This window comes from Emydura macquarii, unplaced genomic scaffold (assembly GCF_026122565.2).
Source record: "Emydura macquarii macquarii isolate MOO-44397 ecotype Brisbane River unplaced genomic scaffold, CSIRO-AGI_Emac_v2 contig_2676, whole genome shotgun sequence".
Taxonomy (NCBI): Eukaryota; Metazoa; Chordata; order Testudines; family Chelidae; genus Emydura; species Emydura macquarii.
Genome location: NW_027132813.1, coordinates 19,546,444 through 19,569,123, shown reverse-complemented (window position 1 = coordinate 19,569,123; position 22,680 = coordinate 19,546,444). Strand labels below are relative to the sequence as shown.

General features: G+C 42.4%; 1 protein-coding gene across 1 annotated transcript in view; it reads right to left on the bottom strand.

The window, feature by feature from the left end:
• Nucleotides 1–22,680, bottom strand: part of KCNH1 (potassium voltage-gated channel subfamily H member 1) — a 284,487-nt gene that overhangs the window by 195,287 nt on the left and 66,520 nt on the right. The window contains exon 7 of the mRNA XM_067565018.1: nt 20,739–21,168. Coding sequence (XP_067421119.1) covers nt 20,739–21,168 — 430 coding nt within the window. The remainder of the gene's footprint in view (nt 1–20,738; nt 21,169–22,680) is intronic.

Here is a 22,680-nt window from a genome sequence, read left to right as displayed (position 1 = left end):
TACAGCGAGGTTGGTATCGCTACACCAGCCAAGGATGTCCTCAGACCACTTAGGGTGTGTCCACATCATATATGGGAACAAGCCTCCCAGCCTGGGTCCACAGATTTATGTAGGTGGGGCTTGTGGTAGCATGCTAAAAATAGCTATATTGACGTTGCTTTGATGTTGTGGCTCAGGCTGGAATTTGGGCTTTGAAGCATAGGGGGCAGAAGGTTTGAAAGCCTTAGCCACAATGTCAAAGAACATCTACATAGTGATTTTTAGTGCACTAGCACAAGCCCCACCCACATAAATCTGTGGACCCAGGCTGGGAGGCTCGCTCCCAGATGCAGACTAGACATACCTGGAGGGCAGCTTTCTGCTGCCTTCGGCCAAATGCCATTATCCAGTTCCATTTACTCAACACTTTTTCCTGTATCCTACTTCTAGCTCTTATTAGCAAGAGTCTATGCATAGCCAAACTGAACAAAATTAGCACAACCATTGTTACTCTGTTAAATGTTCCAAGAGTTTTGTTTCTACCTTTCTCTAAAATACCAAGTACCCCTAAAAAGTGCTAGAGGGACTGTATGATGCTAATGTTGCATAGGATCAATTGGGAGATATTTTTAGTCACTTGCCTGCTTTGATTGATGGACTCCCCTGGCTGAAATCCATTATTGCAACATATAAGCATGTATTTCCGAGAATCTGACCATTCAGCTTCCACCTTCGTTCTATTTCTAGCACCTCTGTCTGAACATGTTACTTTGACTGATCTGAAATTGGTTTTCAGCCTCATATTCAAACATATGCCTTGTCTTTTCTGAAATGCAGCTTTTACTTTGAAGGAACAATTCCTATTCCTGACTTCCTACTCCGAGAAAGTTCCCACTGACCAATGGGGATTCAGCTTATGTAAGAGTCAGGCCCTTTGATTACAGGATCAGGACCTTCAACTACAACTGAAAATACTGGAAAGCAGAGCTAGAGAAATTGCACTTTGGCCTTTGTAATCTGAACTTTGAGCATCTAAGCACTGTTGAAAATAAACATCTCAGTATACTGATATATGTCAAAGGTAGAGAATACAGAGCACTTAAACTTGTGCATCTCTCCTACATATGCATATGGAAGAGAACACCGAGATAATGCTCAGCTGTGAAGGCAGTACATAAAAAAAAAAGCCTCTGATATCCACTGTTTCTTGGCTGGAAAAATGACTGTCACTTTAAAAAAAAAAAAAAAAAAAAAAAAAAAACAACCAAAAACCGCAAAACCTGACAGTTTCACTGAACAAAATATCTGAAAACTGTTACTCAAAGGCATACATCACCATGGGGAAGGAAGTGAAACAGCATGTTTTCCAGTATTACAATATACAGTGAACTCTCTTTTTTTCACAGCCAAGAATTGCTTTAAAATTGCCTGTTTTACTGGGTGATCTTACAGAGGGACTGACACTACATGGAAGACAAGTGGATTCCAAGTAGTCCTGTTACTGTCTACACATGTGCAAAAGGACAAGCAAAATTTAATTTGATTAATCTGCAATGATGCAGAGAAATTAAATCAAAAGCCTTCACCTCTATCAATAGCTTTATCATCGGTCATTAGCTACAAATATTAATTCATAGATCATAAGGTGAACATATGCAGGCCAATTTATTGACAGACTTGGAAAGCATTTGTTTTATAGAACTATCACTTACCACTTCAAGATCAGGAGTAACTACTACATGGCAAGGTGAATTAAATGTTTTATTAGAGGGATTTGCAGTGTCACTAGGACGCTATTTATGAGCAGATACCACGGAGTCAAACTGTGAGATAACCATTCTGGTTTATACAGTTCTGTGAATTAATGAAAGATAAATCCAATCCTACATGCATCTACATGTGTGCCTACTTATCTGTCTCACTCATGCATTTCTAAGCACTTCCTTATATTATGTATCTGTCTTAACACCTACATGCAAATACTGCACGTGACTAGTTCCTGATCAGTTTTCATCCACTCATTCAAAACTTCCGCTGGCCCCAAGTTAATAGTAAGAGAACATCTCTCTCTACATTTTGTTTGAAACATCTGTCTCATCCATGGGTGCTCTAGTAAAAAGGCACAATAGGAGTGCGATGTAATAAACATATTGATTTTTTGGTAGCTACATTTCTGTGTACAAAATAAAAAGCAAATAAAAGGGAAAAATGCAATGTGGTTGATCTTACCTAATTTTTATTTCTTTATATACTAACTATAGGCGTCTCCTATCTGGCAATAGCAATCTATTTATAAAGCCAATGGTCAGTGTGATTACAAAGAATAATTAGTTTATGGAGATTTATAGAACAATCTTGTTAGAGGCAGAAATGTAGTGAACAATGTGGAGAAGGGTATACAAACAGGCCTGCAGAATAGAAAAAATGGGGTTGGCCTGTGGAGACTGGAAGAGGAGAGATTTTTATATTACACATACACACACTTTGAAAATGTAGTATGTTTTTAGTATACAAAGTATAAATAACATATGCTTTTAAATGCCTTAAGTTTCCTTGCCCTTTCTTCCAATACCAGTGTCGCTTATCTGCTCAGCCATAGCAGATGCTCTGGACCTTGCAGCTCAACTTCCCAGTTGAAAAGAAACTAGTGATATAGAGTCTATGTATTATATTCTAAATGTAACTTCATTCGTTTACACATAAATATCTGCCCAGGAACAGAATATCAAAGGGCATGAGGATCAATCCCTGATTTCAGGGATAAAAGCAAACCAAAACACACCTAATTCCCAGAAAGTAACAAAGCCTCCATCCAGAAAATTGATTATAATCAGAGAACAAGGAGAGCCCTACCGACCCCAGCCCTAACCCAAACTCAAGAACCCCTGCCCTTTGTAACCCACACACTAGGCCAGGCAGACCCTACCCTTTCTAACCCTACTGTAGCATGGGGAGCCCTCCCTCTGAAACCCAAACCTCACCTTCAGGGAGCCCAACTAGCTCCAACCCCTAACCAGACCTCTCAAAGCCCTACCTTTTGTAACCCTAACCTAACTGGGAGCCCTAACCTAATGAAGCTGGGGGAACCCTATTTTCTGTAATACTAACCATCACCCTAGCCCGGGGAGCCCTATTCATTGTAACCCTTACCATAGCCTGGGAAGCACTCTCTTCTGTATCCCTAAATGTAGGCCAGAGAGCCTTAGTGTTCCCAGGCCTCACCTTAGACCAGGGAAACCCTACCATATGTACCCCTAACCCTAGTGCAGAGAGCTCTCCATGTTTTAGAGCCCTAATGCTAGCCCAGGGACCTGTACCCTTTATATCCCTAACCCTAGCCCAGGGAGCCCTAGCCCAGGGACCCTACCCACTGCAGCCCTAGTCTCAAGAGCTGTACAATTTGTAATGCTAAACCTAGGCTGGGGAGCTCTAGTGGCCTTACCCTCACCCAAGCACAGCAATCCATACCATTTTTAATTCTAACTCTAGCCCAGGAGCCATGCCCCTACAACCCTAACTCAAAACACAGGAAGCCCACTCTTCAGCAACCCGAACCTTGCCTGGGAAGCAGTACCCTTTTTAACCCTAACCTTTGCTTGGGGAACAGTACTGACCCAAGCATAACCCTAGCAAAGAGTTACAAAGAGTAAAGCTCCCTAACCCGGAGAGCACTACCTTCTCTAACTGTAGCTTGGGCAGACCTGCCCTCTGTAACCATAACCATAGCCCTGAGAGGCCTACCATCTCTATCCCTCACCCTAGCCACAAAACCCCTCACAGCCCCAGACCTACCCTTAGCTCAAGGGGCCCTTTATACCCCTAATCCTGGCCCATGGATCTCTACCCTCTCTGTAACATTAACCATAGCCCAGGGAGCTCTACCAAACCCATGCCTCACTCTGCAATGGGGTGCCCTACACCCTTTAACCCTACACCGGGAAACTCTGCCCTCGGGAGACCCACCATTTGTAACACCCTAAACTGAGGAACCTACTGACAGCAAGTCTAGTGAAAGTCTGGGGAGCCCTACCACTTTCAACACTAACTTTAGCCAGGAGAGTGCTGAACACTCCTACACCGGCCCCAATCCTAAACAGACCTCAGTATTTCTACTCTTCGTCACCCTAACAGTAGCCTAGGAAGCCCTAATCTCAGTAACTTTAGTCCTAGTCCAGGAAGATTCTCCCTTTGTAACCCTGAACCCTAGCCTAGGGAGCCCTAATGGGCCAGAGCTTACTTGATCCCAGGGAGTCATACCATTTATAACCCCAACCTGTGTAACCCTTGTATTAGCCCAGAGAGACCTACTGGCCCCAGGCCTAACCATGTCTTGAGGGCTCCCCAAGCCCTCTCCTTTCTAACCCTAGCCCTAGCCCAGGCAGCTCCTAACCATGCCCCAGGGAGTCCTAGCCTTTGTAACACCTGTCTTAGCCCAGGGAATTCTACAGACCCAAGCCACAACCCAAACTTGGGCAGCCCTTCCCTTTCTTAGCCTAACACTCACCTGGAAACCCCTAACAGCCCCACATCTAACCTGAGCCCATGGGTCTGTACCCAAGCCCTGGGGATCCCTATACTTTGTATACCTAACTTTAGCCCAGGGAACCATACCGGTTCAAGACATAACCCTAGCCAAGGGAACCCTACCCTTTGTAACCCTGACACTAGCCTGGGGGGCCTACCCTCCCTAACCATAGCCCTAATAGCATTAGAGTTGAAGAGGTAGGGCTATCCCTGATACCCCTACCTGTCCCAGTCCTAAACTAGCCCAGAGGGCCCTAATCCTCCCAAGGGTAACCCTGCCCTCTATAAACTTAACTCTAGCCTATGAACCATTCCCAGGCCTAAACCTAGCCTGGGAATCCTATCACCTGTATTCCTAACCCTAGCCCAGAGAGTCACACAATTTGTAAGCATAATCTGAGTCTTGAGATTCGGACCATCTGTAATCCTAACCCTAGATGGGGGAGCCTGACCAGTCCCACACCTAAGACCCTGTATAACCCTTATCTTTCCCACCTCCCTACCCCCGGGATGCCCTACCTGCCCCAACCCTGACCCTCCCCCCAGGGCACACTATCCTTTTTAATCTTCTCTCTATCCCAGTCTAAACAACATTTTTGTTTCATGGGAGAAGTCAGAGACAGAGATAGATGTGGGAGCGAAGGGACTAAGAGAGGGATTGTTAGTGTGGAGGCGGCAAGGAATGAGATGGGTGTTAGAAAAGCCTTTGATTAGTTGTTTGAGAAATATCTGTATTTTATTAGACCCTTGTGAGGGTTGGGGACAAGTAGCTACTTCCTGATCTCAGGGAGCATTAAGGTGTTGTTTCCAAAGATCCATAGTGTGAAGGTTTGGAACAGACAGTACTTTAGGGTGACTAGATGTCCTGATTTTATAGGGACAGTCAATATTCAGGGCTTTTTCTTATATAGGCTCCTATTACTCACCAACCCTGTTCTGATTTTTCACGCTATCCGTTCAACCTACAGTACTGGGACCTTGACCACTGAAGGAAAAGAAATGGGTGCTACTAGTGTTGCCAGTGTGTGGATTCAGGGCAATTCCTAGATCACAACGGTGCAGGAGTGTATAAGAAAGCAAGGAGAGCTGCATAATATGGGGTTTGCGGACTACAGGCTGATTTGTGTGTAGAGAGGTTGCTTGTTTGGGCATTGGGTGTTGTCCACTCTGCAGCATCTATCCAGTGACTTAAGAGGTTGTGGTCTACCAGACATTGGGGTGATTCATTTGGGCCTTTGTGATCTGGGCCTTATGCCTGGTGTGCACCTCATATTATGCATGGGATCAGATTTGAAACACATCAGAGATTTGTGTTCCAGAATAGTTTTCTCTGATTTGGCTGTGCCTCTGAATAGTTGCAACAATATGAAAGCTATTAATAAAAGCGTTGGAAGAACATTAGTTGGGAAATTGGAGGATTTGTGGCTGTTCAGAAAACATGTACTAAATGGCATAGAAACATTACAAGCCCTCAAACCTCACTCAGAGATGGGGGCATATCTATTGGACAGAGGATCTTTCGTTCAAACATAAAGCTGACAGTGTTTTGGAACAGAAATCCTATCTGTGATTTCTCTGGCCCCGCCACAGACTCCACCCCCCAATAGCTGACTAGGCCATGGGCAGTCAGGCCCAGTGATGGAAGCAAGAGTTCAGCCTATTGGCTAGAACTGGATCCAGAGTGGGCAGAGTCCAGGAAGCAAGCAGAGGGTCAGTACTGGAGGGATAGAAGCCACATGCTGAAGCCAGAGGCTAACCTGGAATCGTAAGCCAGAGGCAGAGCAAGGGATCGCTACCAGAGAGACAGAAGCCACGTGCCAGAACTGGAGGATCAACCAGAACCATAAGCCACATACAGAGCTGGGGATCAAAGTTGGAAATGTGAAGCCAGAGGGGAACAGTGGCTGGAACAGAGCAGAGGCTGGAAGTAGAACCAGAGCAGAGCTGAAACAAGGGCAAACGCAGTTATGGGCATGCTTTGCATTGGGCAGCCACTGATCTGCAGTAGGAGCCAGGCTTATAAAGCCAGCTAAACCAGCAGTATCAGGGGCTCTGTCAGTTCCAAGGCAGTGCAGCTGGGTTCACTGGTTGCCTAGCAGCAAAATTAGCCAGAGAGCAGGCCAGCAACTGGTCCTAACTGATCTGATCCAGTATGGCATCACCTCCCAGGAGACCTTGGGCTAGGTTTTTTGGAACAGGCCCAGTGGAAGGGGCGCAGGAGTTCCAGGGCATGGACATGTTCTGGGGGTTCCCATGAACACTCCTCTGGGCCGCATCCCTCCCAGTCAATTAGACATTGAGTCTTCCCCAGACTTGATGGGAGCCAAGAACCTGCTGGATCACATATTCCTCTTGGCCAGGTACGGTATCAACAAAAGAGAAGGAGCAGTGCAGTGTGGGAAGGGACTCTCGATGAAAGGTTTCAGAAGGGAGACACGGAACATGAGGTGGATCATGAGTGATTGTGGCAGCTGCAGTTGAAAGGCTACCAGGTTGAGTTGTTTCGTGGCTGCATATGACCTCAAGTCCTTGTGGTCCAGCTTTGCAGATGGACGGGTGTAGCACAGATTTTGGATGGACAGCCAACCTTATCCCTTACCTTCAGGTTGAGAGTCAGCTGATGGTATCAGTCAGCAGGGCACTTGTCTTAGCTTCTTCTAACTGGTGCCTGAATTCTTGAGGTACTTAGTGGATGCATGCGGCTAAGTCAGCAATGGTGGGCACTGGTGAATCAAGGGGGATTTTGGGGTGATAGAGGGTGGAATCCAGAATTCACAAAGAAAGGGATCTGCTAGGTTGTGTTGTGTTGCTGGAGTTGTTGTAGGTGAACTTTGTGAGGGGAATGAGTGCCAGCCAGTTGTCCTGGAGGCAATTTAGGAACCAGTGTAGGCACCACTCCAATACCTGATCAACTCTCTCTGGCTGACTGTTGGTAGTAGAATGGTAAGCCATTGAGGTGTGAGGTTTGATAGCCATAATAAAATTTAACATCCATGTGTGGGGGAAGACACCAAAGCAACCTACTATGGTAGCATTTAATTTCAGAAAGGGGAGCTACACAAAAATGAGGAAGTTAGTTAAAACAGAAATTAAAAAGTACAGTACCACAAGTGAAAGCCCTGCAAGCTGCATGGAACCTTTTTGAAGATACCATGATAGAGGCTCAATTTAAATGTATATCCCAAATTAAAAAAACCCAGTAAGAGGATCAACGAAGGGCCACTGTGCCTAAACAACACAGTAAAAGCAGCAGTTAGAGGTTTAAAGGATGCCTTTTTAAAGTGGAAGTTAAATCCTATAGAGCACAATGGAAAGGAGCATAAACTCTGGCAAGTGAAGTGTAAAAATTAGGAAGGCGAAAAAAGAATTTGAAGAATAGCTAGCCAAAGATTCAAAAAGTAACAGCAAAACATTTTTTAATTATATCAGAAGTAGGAAGCCTCAAACAACCAGAGGGGCCATTGGATGATGCTAAAGGAGCACACAAGAAAGATAAGGCCATTGTGGAGACACTAAATTAATTCTTTGCATCCATCTTCACAGCTGAGGATGATTCCCAAACCTGAGCCATTCTTTTTAGGTGACAAATCCAGGGAACTGTCCCAGATTTAGGTGTCAATAGAGGTAGTTTTGGAACAAATTGCTAAATTAAACAGTGATAAGTAACCAGGACCAGATGGTACTCACCCAAGAGTTCTGAAGGAACTCAAATGTGAAATTGCAGAACTACTAACTGTGGTACATCACCTATCATTTAAATCAGCTTCTGTACCAGATGACTGGAGGATAGCTAAATGTGACTCAAATTTTTTAAAAAGGCTCCAGAGATGATCCCAGCAATCACAGGCTAGTAAGCCTATCTTCAGTACCAGGCAAATTGGTTGAAACTACTGTAAAAATAGAATTATCAGACACATAGATGAACATAATTTGTTGTGGAAGAGTGAATGTGGCTTTTGTAAAGGGAAGTCATGCCTCACTAATCTAAAATTCTTTGAGGGGGTCAACAAGCATGTGGACAAGGGTGATCCGGTGGATGTAGTGTACTTAGATTTTCAGAAAGCCTTTGACAAGGTCCCTCAAAGACTCTAAAGCAAAGTAAGCTGTCATGGGATGAGAGGGAAGGTCCTCTCCTAGATCAGTAACTGGTTAAAAGATAGGAAACAAAGGTAGGAATAAATGGTCAGTTTTCAGAATGGAGAGAGAGGTAAATTGCAGTGACTCTAGAGGTCTGTACTGGGACCAATTCAACATATTCATAAATGATTTGGAAAAAGGGGTAAACAGTGAGATGGCAAAATTTACAGATGATACAAAACAACTCAAGATAGTTAAGTCCAAAGTAGACTGCGAAGAGTTACAAAGGGATCTCACAAAACTGAGTGAGGGGGCAACGAAATGGCAGATGAAATTTAGTGCTGAAAAAATGCAAAGTAATGCACATTGGAAAACATAATCCCAAGTATATATATACACACATATATACACACGCGCGCACACAAATAAAATGATGGGGCCTAAATCAGCTGTTACCACTCAAGAAAGATCTTGGAGTCTTTGTGGACAGTTCTCTGAAAAGATCCACTCAATGTGCAGTGGCAGTCTAAAAACCAACAGAATACTGGGAATCATTATGAAAGGGATAGGTAAGACAGAGGCAAATGTGATATTTTCTTTCTAAATCCATGGTACACCCACATCTTGAATACTGCGTGCAAATCCGGTCGCCCCATCTCAAAAAAAAGATATATTGGAATTGGAAAAGGGCAACAAAAAGAATTAGTGGTATAGAACAGCTTCCATATAAGGAGAGATTAATAAGACTGGGACTTTTCAGCTTGGAAGAGACAACTATGGGGGATATTGTATGGTAAAGTCTTGACTGGTGTGGAGAAAGTGTTATTTACTCCTTCTCAGAACACAAGAACTAGGGGGTCACCAAATGAAGTTAGTAGGCAGCAGGTTTAAAAACAAACAAACAAAAATGAAGTATTTCTTGACAACGCAGATTCAACCTGTGGAACTTGCCAGAGGATGTTGTGAAGGCCAAAACTATAAGAGGGTTCAAAAAAGAGCTAGATAAGTTCATGGAAGAGAAGTCCATCAATAGCTATTAGCCAGGATTGGCAAGGATTCAGAACCATGGTCGGAAGTGTCCCTAGCCTCTGTTTTCCAGAAGCTGGGAATGGGCGACAGGGGATGGATCACTTGATGATTAAGAGGGAATGAACAGAACAGGTTAACACCTGGTATTGGCCACTGTCGGAAGACAAAATACTGGGCTAGATGGACCATTGGTCTGACCCAGTATGGCCATTATGTTCTTATGCTCAGGAAGTGCAGAAATTCCTGAGAAAAGCATGAAACAAACCAGGACCCCCAGTCAGATATTATACTTGTTGGCAACCCATGAAGGCAAAAGATGTCATCTTTGAACAAATGTTTTTTTTCCTGGGCAACAAGGAGGACCCAACCTGGTATAAAATGTGCCATTTTTGCCAGGTGATCAACCACTAGAATTGTGGTGTACCCTTGGGAGGGTGGTAGCTCCACAATGAAGTCTGTCTACACAGTAGCCCAAGGCTGAAGTGGAGTGGCCAAGGGCTGAAGGAGACTGAGCAGTTTCACACAGGGGAGGTTTGGTCCAGGAACAGAGGTCACAGGACCAGACAGTTCGCTACCAAAGCAGGGAGGGCCAGCCACCAGAAACTCCTTGACACCAGGACTTGGGTCTTGAATCGACTGAAGTGACCTGCCAGAGGAGCATCGTGCTGGATCCATGGGACTTGCAGACTGGGTCAGCCATCAGGTACATAGATGCATCCTTTCCAATACAGAATTCCTGAGAGGGGGTGAAGATTGAGGCAATCTGGACGTTGTCATTATCTAGGGCTTGGTGGATCTGACTGCAAAGGGGTCGCTGGGCAGCAGGGAACGTATGGAGGGCAGCAGATCACAGATAGTGGTACTCAAGATGAAATTGATTGAGAACTGTGGATGAGGTCTCGAGGTCAAATTTACCATATTCTCTCTTTCGAGATTATGCATCTGCCTTCCCATTCCAGGTCCTGTGGCAGTAGGTCACCAAGAAGTCAAATAGTGTGAAGAAAAGGGACCAATGGGCCTGTCACAGATTTAGGTGCTGAACGGTTTTCAGGAATTCCAGGTTTTCTGGTTGGGTGAGGACTTGATTGGGAATCTGGCACTCTCCAGGAGATACTGCCATTCCTCCAAGGCAGCTTTGATGGCCAGTAGCTCTTTATTGAGGAAGTCATAGCTTTACTCCAATGGGACGAGCTTACATGAGTAAAAAGCACAAGGGTGAAGCTGACCATTGAAGGCTGCCATTTGGGAGAAGACTGCTCCCTGCATGAAGTTTGAGGCATCTGCTTCTATCATAAATGGTTTCCCTGGACTAGGGTGAACTAAAATGGGAGCAGTGGTGAGTTTCTGCTTTAGGCACTCAAGACACGTGCTTCTTGGAACCAAGAAAAATGGGCTCCCTTCTACAGGAAGGCTGTAATTGGGGAACCATCATGGAGAAACTCTCATTGAACCATCCGCATTTTGGACTTCACCACTTACTATAGTGCTCCCCCAGGTGCCACCCAGTCATTAATGGCTGTCACTTTGCGGGGGTCCATGGCCAGTCCTTAGGGGAGGAGATGTAGCTAAGAAACTCTGTGTCCTGGTCGAACTGATATTTGTCTGGCTTGGCATACAGGAGGTGTTGCGTTTCTAAAGCACTCTGTGCATGCTGGTTACGAGGTGGTTGCTCATTTGAAAAAAAGGAAAAGTTGTCATCAACAGATAATAATGAGCTTATCCAGCATGTCCTAGAAAATGTCACTGATAGAGTGCTGGATGGCTGCAGGAGCATTATGGAGACACTGAACAGCATCACTAGGTATTCAGACACTGGCCTGAGTGGGGTCCATGCCAATGAGGTGGGCTCCTAGCCTTTTTATTGAGCTGCTCAAACTGTAGCCAATGGGGCAGTGGGCACTTATGCCTGGTGGTGGAAGCAAGCGTTCAGCCTATGGGTTAGAGCTGGTTTCAGGGTGGGTAAAGCACAGGAAACAAGCTAAGGGCCAGTACTGGAGAGACAGAAGCCAAGTACCAGAGCAAGAGGGTAAACTGGAATCATAAGCTAGAGGCAGAGCCAGGGATCGAAGTCAAAATCTGAAGCCAGAGGGGAGCAGGGTCTAGAACAAGGGCAAGCACTCATACAGACATGCTGTGCATTGAGCAGCCGCTGATCTGAGGTGCGGGCAAGACTGCTAACCCAGAAGCCTGTGAGGGACAGGGGTTCACTCTCTCAATTCTAAGGCAGTGCAGCTGGGTTCACTGGTTGCCTAGCAGCGAAGTTAGGGAGCAGGCCAGCTCCTAGCTCATCTGGGTCCCTGACTTCCTCCAACCCTTCTGAAATACAATGCAATAGTTTTCCCTGGTGGTGACACATTTGTGCTTCACTCCGGGCACTGCCTGTGAGTCGGGTTACAGAAGGAATGGGAAATAATGGCAACAGAACTGTTTGTATACCAAGGAGGGAGGACTACAGGGAGGGATGTTCTCTGCCTACTGTGGCAGGAGGAAAACAGGGAGGGGGGGGTGTCATGCCAAAGCAGGGCTAGTGGGGTTCAACTGACGGCTGGCTGGTTCTGTATGCAAATTGCAGGGTATGATATTTACAACACCTCTTTTCCTGTTTTTTTAAAATAAAAAAAGCCACTAGGCAAATCCAATGACAGCACACTATGTGAACACAGAGTTAAGGTTGCTTGGCAGCATGCCATCCCCCTTTCTTTCAGAACACGGAGTTAAGCAAACACTCAAATTTCTGAAAACCAAGAAATGTATAATCAGGATTGCCCATGCAATCTTGACTCAGCAGTGCCTCATTAACAGGCACATCTTTATTCTGCCAACCCCACAGCTGCTGAAATGTAAAAAGTCTTCACCTCCATTCACTGTCACCTGCAGGATTCCATCTAACACTACTAAAGGCCAAAAAGAATAAAAACTAGGACATCCACACTACCATCCTTCTGTCGCAGTGGAGCTGGCAGTAGCCAATGGGTATTATGCGCATACCCTCCAGGTGCAGTCAGTCATTTCAAATGCACCTACACTAAATGGTGGAGGCAGGAGTTGGGCCTGCTTGGTAAAGGCGTGTTTGTGATACAAGGACACAGGTGGATTACTCTGAGGTGTGTGACAGAGCTGTGATTGTGATATGAGGAGATCTATGTTTTGTGCATCCTCTCGTGTGCATGGAGGACATAGAAGAGATGTATGCACCTTCAGGATGCAGGGTGCATCGTTTCTCTGCACAGTTTTGTCGGTTACCTCAGTAGCAGGGCACAGGGTTTTAAATTACAAAGGGTATTGTCAACAGTGAGGTGGAATATGAGAGGATTCTAATGCTTTAATGATGGTTAAGTGAAAGTGTAGGATAAGATGGTGTCCTGTGAGTAAGTGTAAGGGAGTTGTAAAAGGCTGTGAAGTGGTTCTTAACTTGTAAACTTGCACTATTCTTTCTGAGGAGTTGCCTACTTGTGTGAGTATACACTAGGATGTGGAAGTTCCTGAATCTCGTAGCACATACTCACAGGGGCCCCTGGCACTATGTGCCTATTGAGATATTGCTTGAAGAGGATAAAAGGTGACATGAGCAACCTTTTCTCCTTCCCCCCTCTTTTGTTCTTTAATAGGACAAGAGATTCCTCGAGGTGAGAGAGAGTGATGTAAAAAGGAGATGAAGAACTTTTACATTTCAGCTACTATATGCAGAGTAAAGCTATGTGTGTTAATGGCACATATTGGGGAATTGCTGAAAGAGAGCAGAGTTAAGGTTGCATAGACAACCCTAACTGCATTTCTTGATTTTCAGATGTTTGAATTTTGCTTAACTCAGCATTCTGCAAGGGGACAACATACCACCAAGCAACCTTAAGGCACAGTTAGCGTAGTTTTTTGCCACTGAATTGCTACAAAAAAGACCTGTAAATGCTGCCAATAGTGAGTGCCCTGTGGCAGACAAAATTATAGCATTAAATTCAATGTAGCAGCTAGCTGGGCCTACAGGTTATTCTGTCTTAATTGTCAGACAGCCGTGATAATTTACTGTTCCTGAGTAGGTTTGGGTTAAGCTCCCAAACCTATTTGTCACAAGATGTAGGGAGGCTAATTATCACCCCCCAAAAAACATTAAATTTACTTCCAGGCTGCATAAAGTGTAATTGTAAAATTTCTCATAGAGGCATGTGTAAAACCATAAAAAGCAACCTAGCTTGCATATTGCCTGTTTTACTGCCTTGATTTAATTAAAAAAAAAAAAAAAAAAGCAATTTAGGAAAAAAGAGATAAAGCAAGCTGCTGATTACAGTTTGAATAGAAAGGGATGCAGCTGATGACACCTCTCTTATTTTACACCTTTATTTTATTGAGAATGTTATATCAAAAATTTGATCCAACATTCTAAATCTAAACTTCAGCCAGAAATAATTGTGCTTATACAAGTGAAGATATCCTCAGATGAGGATACTCAAGTACTTTAGATATTATTCAGGCCCCATAAAATTGTTATATACAGTTGTAGATGAAGACCAGAAAGGACCATTATGATCATGTAGTTGGACTTCCTGCAAAACAGAGGACAGAGCCCCCCCATCCAATAATTTCTGCACCAAGCCCATAAAGAACTTCTGTTTGAGCTATCATGGATAAGACACCAGTCTTTGTTTAAAGACTTCAAGTGATGGAGAATCCAGCATGCCCCTAGGCAAGTTGTTCCAATGGTAGTTACCCTCACTGTTAAAGATGTTTCCCTTGCTTCTAGTCTGAATTTGTCTAACTTCTGCTTCCAGCCACTGAATCTCATTAGGCCTTTTTCTGCTAAATTAAAGAGAAGTCTGCTGTTAGAAATCCCTCCCCCACGTAGGTACCTTTAGCCTGTGATCAAGTCACCTCTTATCTTTCCCTTGGATATCAGATATTGTTCCCAGATCCATTTTACAGATAAGTAAACTGAGGCACAAAAGGATTGCCATCTTAACGTCATACAGCGAGTCAGTGGGAGTGCTGGGAATAGAAGCATGAGGCATTAACCTAAATAGAATAATCCCTTTTGGTATATATGTTCCCAGCCTCTACCATTGATGAGTGCTATAATTGACAAGAAACCTGAATATTAGAGACCACCACCACTTCTGCAGCACAGGTTATAGGACAAAGCGAATATGATGTCTTTCCCATCTCCTTTGTCATTGATAGTGGCAATGACAAATACCAGGACAATGAGGAGCAAGTCTTCAAATTTGGAGAGACTTGGACTTGCTCATAAAAAACAGAGGATTCAAGGATGCTCACATAAAACGTATTTCTTTTCTTCTCTCAAGGTAGCATAGGAGTTGGTGTTTTAAGGCACATGCACCAGTAGACAGCTTCTAAACAACGAAAGAGCACTGGGTTAATAGATTATCCATAAAACTATACTTACTCCAGAATGAGTTTTGGTCCTAACGCCGGTCTGTCTGAAGGGTCACAAGAGGTCTGATATGTAATGGCAGCATTTTATGAAATAATCTAGCCAACCCTCACTGACCAGTGAGATGAATCTGCCACTTGACGGGCCCATCACTTAATGTAATCAGGATGATTCAAATATTTTGTGAGCAGTTCTTAGCTGTGCTTTCACTTTCAAATGAACAAAATCTTCTCTTACTTTAACAAGGTATGTGTTCCCTGAACAGTCCAAGAGCAGCCCTAAATATAATTCATGTTCTATGTTTGTGTGTTATTTCAAGTAGAAGACCAGGCAAATAAGGGGGTTCCAGGCTGTGGTCCACAGTACACCAGCAATCCTCAGAATACTTAGTGGTGATCAGTGGAGATCTGCCTGATCATGTGGGACTGGCTATTTTCTTTGTTTCCACCTGCTCAGTGAATTAAAACAGCTAAATAAAAGCTTTCCTACTAATAATGTGAATGAAGGTTGTAGTCACCACAGAGACATTATCCCATTGGCAGTCAGAGAGGCAAAGTCTGCAAGACAAATCTCTATTTAGTTATGGTATGAGGAGTTTGGGGAAAAGCAAAGAATGCAGCATTGGGCCCTTTGTTTTCTTCACCAGCAGTAACTGGTCTGCCTTGGATTGTTAGGCTTCTGAGGATGTTTCAAAGAGCATTTAGAGAAAATGTGGGAAATTTTAGACTAAATGGACCCTCTGACTTTGCCTTATGAATCCATTCATATATCACAGCATGGGACACTTTACACATGAAAAATACCACAGGAGGCCATGTCTACAGAATAATAAACCCTAGTCAGCATGGCCTTACCATATCTAGGCAGAAGTGCTGAGCTATATCTATTTAATACATATAAACCCAGATACACACAGACCCCAATAGGGAACTGAAAATAAAAAGCAGAGTAGAAGTTGATCTTCTGATTCTAATTTCAGACATCCACTCATCTGGTGTCAAGATCTGAGATGTTCTGGATTATTAATGGTCTCCCTAGCAAACATTACATAACAAAAGAACACCAAGCACAGCTTGTATAATTACTGTGCAATATTTTATGCCAGTGTCATTGGAGATCACAACACAATGCCCTGGCTAGAACCCACCAGCAGTACCCAAAAAAAACACTAGCATATGCAAATTGTAAAACTGAAGGAGGAAAAAAAAATACAGCCTATCTATCCCAAAGCAATAAAATCTGTATGATAAGAATTGCCCCCTCACTATCATATAATCCATCAGAGGCTGTCTGCAATGTGTCCCTCTACACCAAGAATGAAAAGACTCATTCATGCAGCTCTGAAAGATGTGTTATTTGGAAGGTGAGGGGGAGAGACTATCACAGCAGGAGCAAATTTTGGGCCTGACCCTGAATTACTTGCACATCCTCAACTCACATGGACTTCAACTGGAGTTTTGGGATAAGCAAGAAGTCTGGCCCTTTGTTTCCTTCCTCCAGAAGAAACTAGCATGCTTTGGATTACTAGATTTTTGAGAATGATTTCTGAAAGCATTTAGAGAAAGGACTTTTAGCCCTTCACACATTAGAACATTATTCTTAGACATCACAGTACACATGCTTTTTCCTGTAGTCATAGGAAGGAAAAACAAGACATCATTAGGCATATTTGCTCTTTCTGAATTTAAGGTATTTTTCTTTGATTAAGAATTTATGGACTTGATCCAGTGACATGCTGAGCACACCCTTAACTCTTATTAAAGCCATGGGAGTGGAGGGTGCTCACCACCTCTCAGGTGAAACTCAGCAGCCTGAAGGATCTGACCCAAAGGCCATTTCTCCAGAAAATATTTCTTCCTTCCATTGTCCACAGAATACCCACTAGCTTTTCACTCTTCTGTCCTCTTGGTCACTACTGTAACCAAAAGGTCTCAAATGTCAAGACAGTTTTTACCAGAATGTATTTCTTGAGGTCTTTCACATTATCAGTTAACTCTCTTTCACCTCTGCAAGTCACACACTTTGATTCAAATAAGTTTACCCATGAAGCCTACCGAAGTATTTGTTTTATCCATTTTCCCAAAGATTTAGAAAATGTTTGACGTAATTTATCATATAATCTCTTATTAACAGACAGCACCAGGTTTCCATTTGCTTTGTCTGCCATATTGATTTCAGATGACCTCATACATATTCTTTCCAATCTGTATGAGACTAGTTTTCCAGCAATGGAATATCTGATTGGTTCAAACTTTGCTCCAAAATTTTTTTCCACATCTCATATTTTTGAGCATTGTGTAATTAGAAAGCCAGAAGAGATGTAATATAATAAATGCAATACAGCTAACATAAAAAGTTAGACTGTGAACCCTTTAGTTATCATTTACTCCCATGAGTTGTCCTATTTACTCACTCAATCAAGTAGTCCCACTGGAGTCAGTGTTCACCAATGGGGAGCAAAGATTCACAATCTAATACAAAAATGGTAAATCAGACTTTTTAATGTAAAGTAGGATTTAGTTGGGCATCTCTAATCATATGGGGCCAGCTCCTTAGCTGACATCAATTTACTGCTCACTATCCAAACCTTGCACTGAATATGGAATTGTTTCCTCGTTTTTGTTTCCAGGGCATTCATCACTAGGGTGACCAAATGTCCCAATTTTATAGGGACAGTCCCGATATTCAGGGCTTTGTCCCATATAGACGCCTATTACCCCTGATTTTTTGCACTTACTATCTGGTCACCCAACTCATCACTGTTATAACCAAGTGGCTCAAATATTAATCTCCATGGGCTATTGTCTTCATTTTACAGATTGGAAAAACTGAGACCAGATTTAGGCCTTGGTGGACTGGTGGCAGAGCCAGGATCTCTTTTGACTCCCAATTCTGTGCTCATTCCTTGAGAGAACACTTCTAAGGGTGCTGAGCATCCACAGCTCCCACTGACCTCCATTGTAGGTAGGAGTGGCCTGCAGTTCTGCAAATCAGACCCCAAGTGTCTCAGTCTGGGTTACCATAAAATAATGAACACAATTAAGGGCCACTTGCCAACATTTTGGCTGAAGTGAATTGCTCTGCAACACAACACAGACAAGGAGAAAACTGAATTCTCCTGTGTGGTGATCGACCGCCTAAACCACAAGACCTCCTTTTTCCTTCAGTCTGCCAACTCATTTACTTCACAGCTTCCTGCTTCTGCAGCAAATGAGAGAGGGATCCTACAAACAGAATCTTTCACTACACAGCCCTGCTTCATCCTGAGAGCAGGTCCATCGTGAATGAGGCAGGGGTCCTCTGCAACAAAACAGGATATGATCATACAATTAAAGGTTACATCATAATACACAAGGAGGCGGAATTAAGGTTGCACAGGCAACTTGAGTGCTTAACTTTGCAACTTAAAAACAAAATACACACGCAAAACATTAAAAGCATATTTAAAAAAAAGGAAATGACTTAACTAAAGGAAAAAAGGTGAAAAATTCTATTGGATCAGTTGTGACAACCTATTCCCTTCTCCTTACCCTCAATCAGGGTTTGAACCCTGAAGTTTCAGCACAGACTTTACTGCTTGAGCTACTGGACAGATTACATTAGCTAGCAGAAGAAGGCTATTATCATAGGGTGTGGAATAGGCTACTGTACCATGCAAGCAGAGGCTCCTGCCCAGTGTGATGGCCACCAGAGGATAGGGAGAAAGGCCACTGAGGCCACTGATGCATCCAAGGTAGGGTGTCTGGGGAGTTCAACCCAGTTCTCTCCCACCATCACAGAGAGACTGTCTGCTCCCAGGGTTCACAATACAGTTTGTACTGCTGTTGTTTTAGCAGCAGCACAAGCCTCTCTCTTCAGAACGTTAGTATTCAAGATACTAGTCTGATGTGCTACCAACATCTTGCTGACAACAGACAGGCAATTTTCAACAGTTTATAACTCAATTAAAGCTGAATGAAATTTCACAGAACAAAGAAAAGACACTTATCTCAACCCAAGACCTCTCTGCTGAATTTCAAAGCCCTATAAGCAAATACTATAGATGTTAGAGCTTCTTTAAAAATACAAAAAAACAAAAACAAAAAAAACTCCAAGGTTCTTTCATATGGGAATGTGTTAGGAAACAGGAATAGAGGTGTCACTACCAGTGCCCTCTATAACAACAAATGATTGTAGGTTCTATTCTGGCAGCTTGACTCTGATTTGTGTAAGATAGTAAGGGAAGCATTTCCACCTCTGAATATAAGAGCTGTACAAGTGAACTTAGATACTGTAAAATCCTGAAAGTAGTGGATTGAAAGATGCAATTTTTTTAATTACTCACTTAGTTGTGAATCATGCAAACATTTATACACACAAGTAACTTTACATACATGTATATTCCCATTGACTCCAATGTGATTATTCACAGCATACAATTATTCAGACATATAAATGTTTGCAGGATTGGGGCCTTATCTTCCAAGAGTCCTCAAATCACACAAACAAGAATACATTTTATTCTGTTTTCACTGCATATATATGATCTTTAACTGCATGATAACATTTTATTCTTTTACTTTTTACATCTTTCTTCTAATTATTGAATTATTAAAGCTCATTTTAGACTTTAGAACAAGTGTATCTTACCTATACTAACTTTCCACAAATCAATTCTTTTCAGCATGCCTTCATGAATAATTTGAAGTGAACACTGTGTGTCTCCTAAATAGCCCCATTAAAATGCTTGATTTTATTAAGGTGTTATTAGTTCACTATCACACACTAAGTGTTTTTCTTGGCAAGTCAGATTCAGAACATCATAGACAGAGTCAAAGGTTTATATCCGAGTATTAAAACAAGTACATTTAATTAATTCAGATGTTTGGAGAGCTGTTTTATGTTGTACTGTTAGTTACATATCTATTGCATGGTTTTATGAGGCAGCAGCATAATATAGTCTTCAGGTTTTATGTAAAGTCCACTACTGCTGCCATTTTGTTTTAACAAGCTAGTTTAAACATTAACAGTGGGAAAAGTAGTTAGGAGTAAACAGGAAATTACATTTTTACAGTTGGAAAAACTTTGCACCCATGAAATGAAGAAAGTGCCTTTTTCTAGTCTGTAATCCCCTCACCAGCCTCCAGAACACTGAATAGCCCTGATCCTATAAACACTCACACATGCATGTAACTTCTGTACATGACTTTCAAAGTAACCGTGCAGTAAACATTTGCAGACCCAGATCCAGTGTTTGTATTTTATAACATGAGAAGTCTGCTAATATTAAGTTTGGTTAGTTTTTTAACAAAAATAAATTAATTGCTTTAAATTGATTCAAACATTCTCCCTTAGAAGCTTTTTCCCCCTCAGTATATTCATAAACTGATCTCTATAATGTCAAGCAGTATTTTTTCCCTACTTTAATATAAATTAGGTAATTTAATCTAGGAAGAATATCTAGTAAATTACTTTTGATTAAAAGAATTTGCATGTTCCAATTGTTTAAATGCAAGCCGAAATTCAACCATCTTTTGTTATTACAGAAATAGTCATTCAAATGCAACATTTCCCACCCTTGATTTTAGAATTCCATACCAGAAAAATGGTAATATTTGTGACATTTAAATGTTGTCACAAAACTGAGTTTTAAAAATTGATTAGAAACCCTTAAGATACTGCCTAGAAAGTTTTCATGAAGCTTAACATGTGTAGGAAGACTCTATAGGACATTGTGAATGAAAAAATTGAAATCTCTGGTACTTACAGCCAATCATCATCATAGCAACCGCAAAGATCTTCTCTCCATCTGTAGTGGGGGCAATGTTCCCAAATCCAACACTGGTGAGACTAGTCATTGTGAAGTACAACGAGGAAATATAAACAGAATCCTTGCTTGGCCCCCCTTCCCATTTCCCCGAACCTGTCGTGTTAAATCGATAAGGCGTTCCTATGGACTCTCCCAGCTGGTAGAGCCAACTTTCATTTCGGATTGAGTTTGTATCCTCATTGATAACTTCATAATCTCCTATGCTGTACCAAATGCAGGCCAACCAGTGAGCTGCAAGACCAAACACACACACCAGCAGAACCAAGACAGCTGCTCCATACTCAATGTAATGATCCAACTTCCGAGCCACGCGACCCAGCCGAAGAAGTCGGACTACTTTCAGTGAGCTGAACAGGCTACTGATTCCCTAAAAGAATAAAGCAAAGCAGGCTATTAGAGAACATTAGATGATGTAATGATGAATCCTATCAACAGTGTTCATAATCTAGGCACACAAACTTGCCACTGACACGTGCCTATAAAGTGACATTACCATGACACTCAGAGGCTTGTGTTTTCAGGGGAACATGCAAAGCTTTTCTTCTGTTTTGGTTTACTTTCAGATGCCTTGAGTTTCTCTTTGAATGTCTCATTTCAGACAGCTTGCAATATGCATCATTCAAGTTAGAGTTGATCAAATATATAGCCACGTCTTAACACTCCTGTAAGTTCATAGGTTTAATCTATACATATGGAAAGACGTCTTATGTGAATAGGGAAGTTTCGTTTGCAAGCCCAGTTGGGTGATGATATTGGCTGAGAGTATTTAGATGCTAGTTTGAGGCTGGCTGAAAGCATGGAGCAGTAAATAAATAGGACAGTCATTACCTGCAAACACAGCTCAGTCTGAGCAATTTATTATTGTGCTTATATATCAGCTAGACATGAGACACACCATAGGTGGTGGATTGAGTCCAATGTTTGGAGACAGGAGCGCCTTAGTTATAATACAAGCTGTGCCACTGACTCCGTGTGTGGCCTTGGGCAAGTCCAGTCGCTTCATCTTTCAGCCTTTGTTCCCCCTTGTGTAAGGTGGGGAGAATACTTACCATATCTACCTCAGAGATACCACAAAGATTAACTACAAAGGCTAAATGTTAAGTGTCTAGTGATTTCAGACTCCTCAATATTGGGGTGCCCATCATGACATGTCAAAGGAGCCAGATTTTCCAAAAGTGCTGAGAACCCACCCTCTGAAAATCAGGCCCCTTGAAAGTATCTGAACTTGGGCACCCAAAACTTAAGCCCCCCCACATGACTAGTCACTTCTGAAAACCTCAGTAATTATTCTTCATGGGCACATCTTTGCAGTCGATATGATAAAGTTCCCATTAGACTTCAATGGGAGCAGAGCTAGGCCAACACTGAAGTGTTTTTGAAAATCTCACGTCTAAAACAATACATGAATGCCAAGTATCATCATCCTCCAAATTTACACCATGAATTTACAGAAAACAAAAAACCCACACATCTTGGGGGAGTGCACAGATCTGATTGACCAGATTCAGGAACTACTTCTTACTGAAAAGAAGTAAGTAAAATCTCCATTCAAGTTTTAAGCAACGTGTTTTAATAAATGTTTCTGGAAATGCATAATTACATTACTCTGGTCATCAGGTTTTACTGAAAGTTGTTCAGTCATGCTTCAATATAATTTGTCTCAATGTTTTAGTTTGGGCTTGCTTAATGTAGTGGAAAAATTTAATTTAGTTAACAACATATGATATACATATGAACATACGTCCTTTGAGGACTGAACCAATGAATTTCTCTCTTTATTTCATGAATTTGTCATGATTACATTTACTACGTAGTCACTGCTGAATGGTTTAGCAAACAATAAAAGTCAGCCTCAAGTGCTTTGGTTCATTGTGCTCAA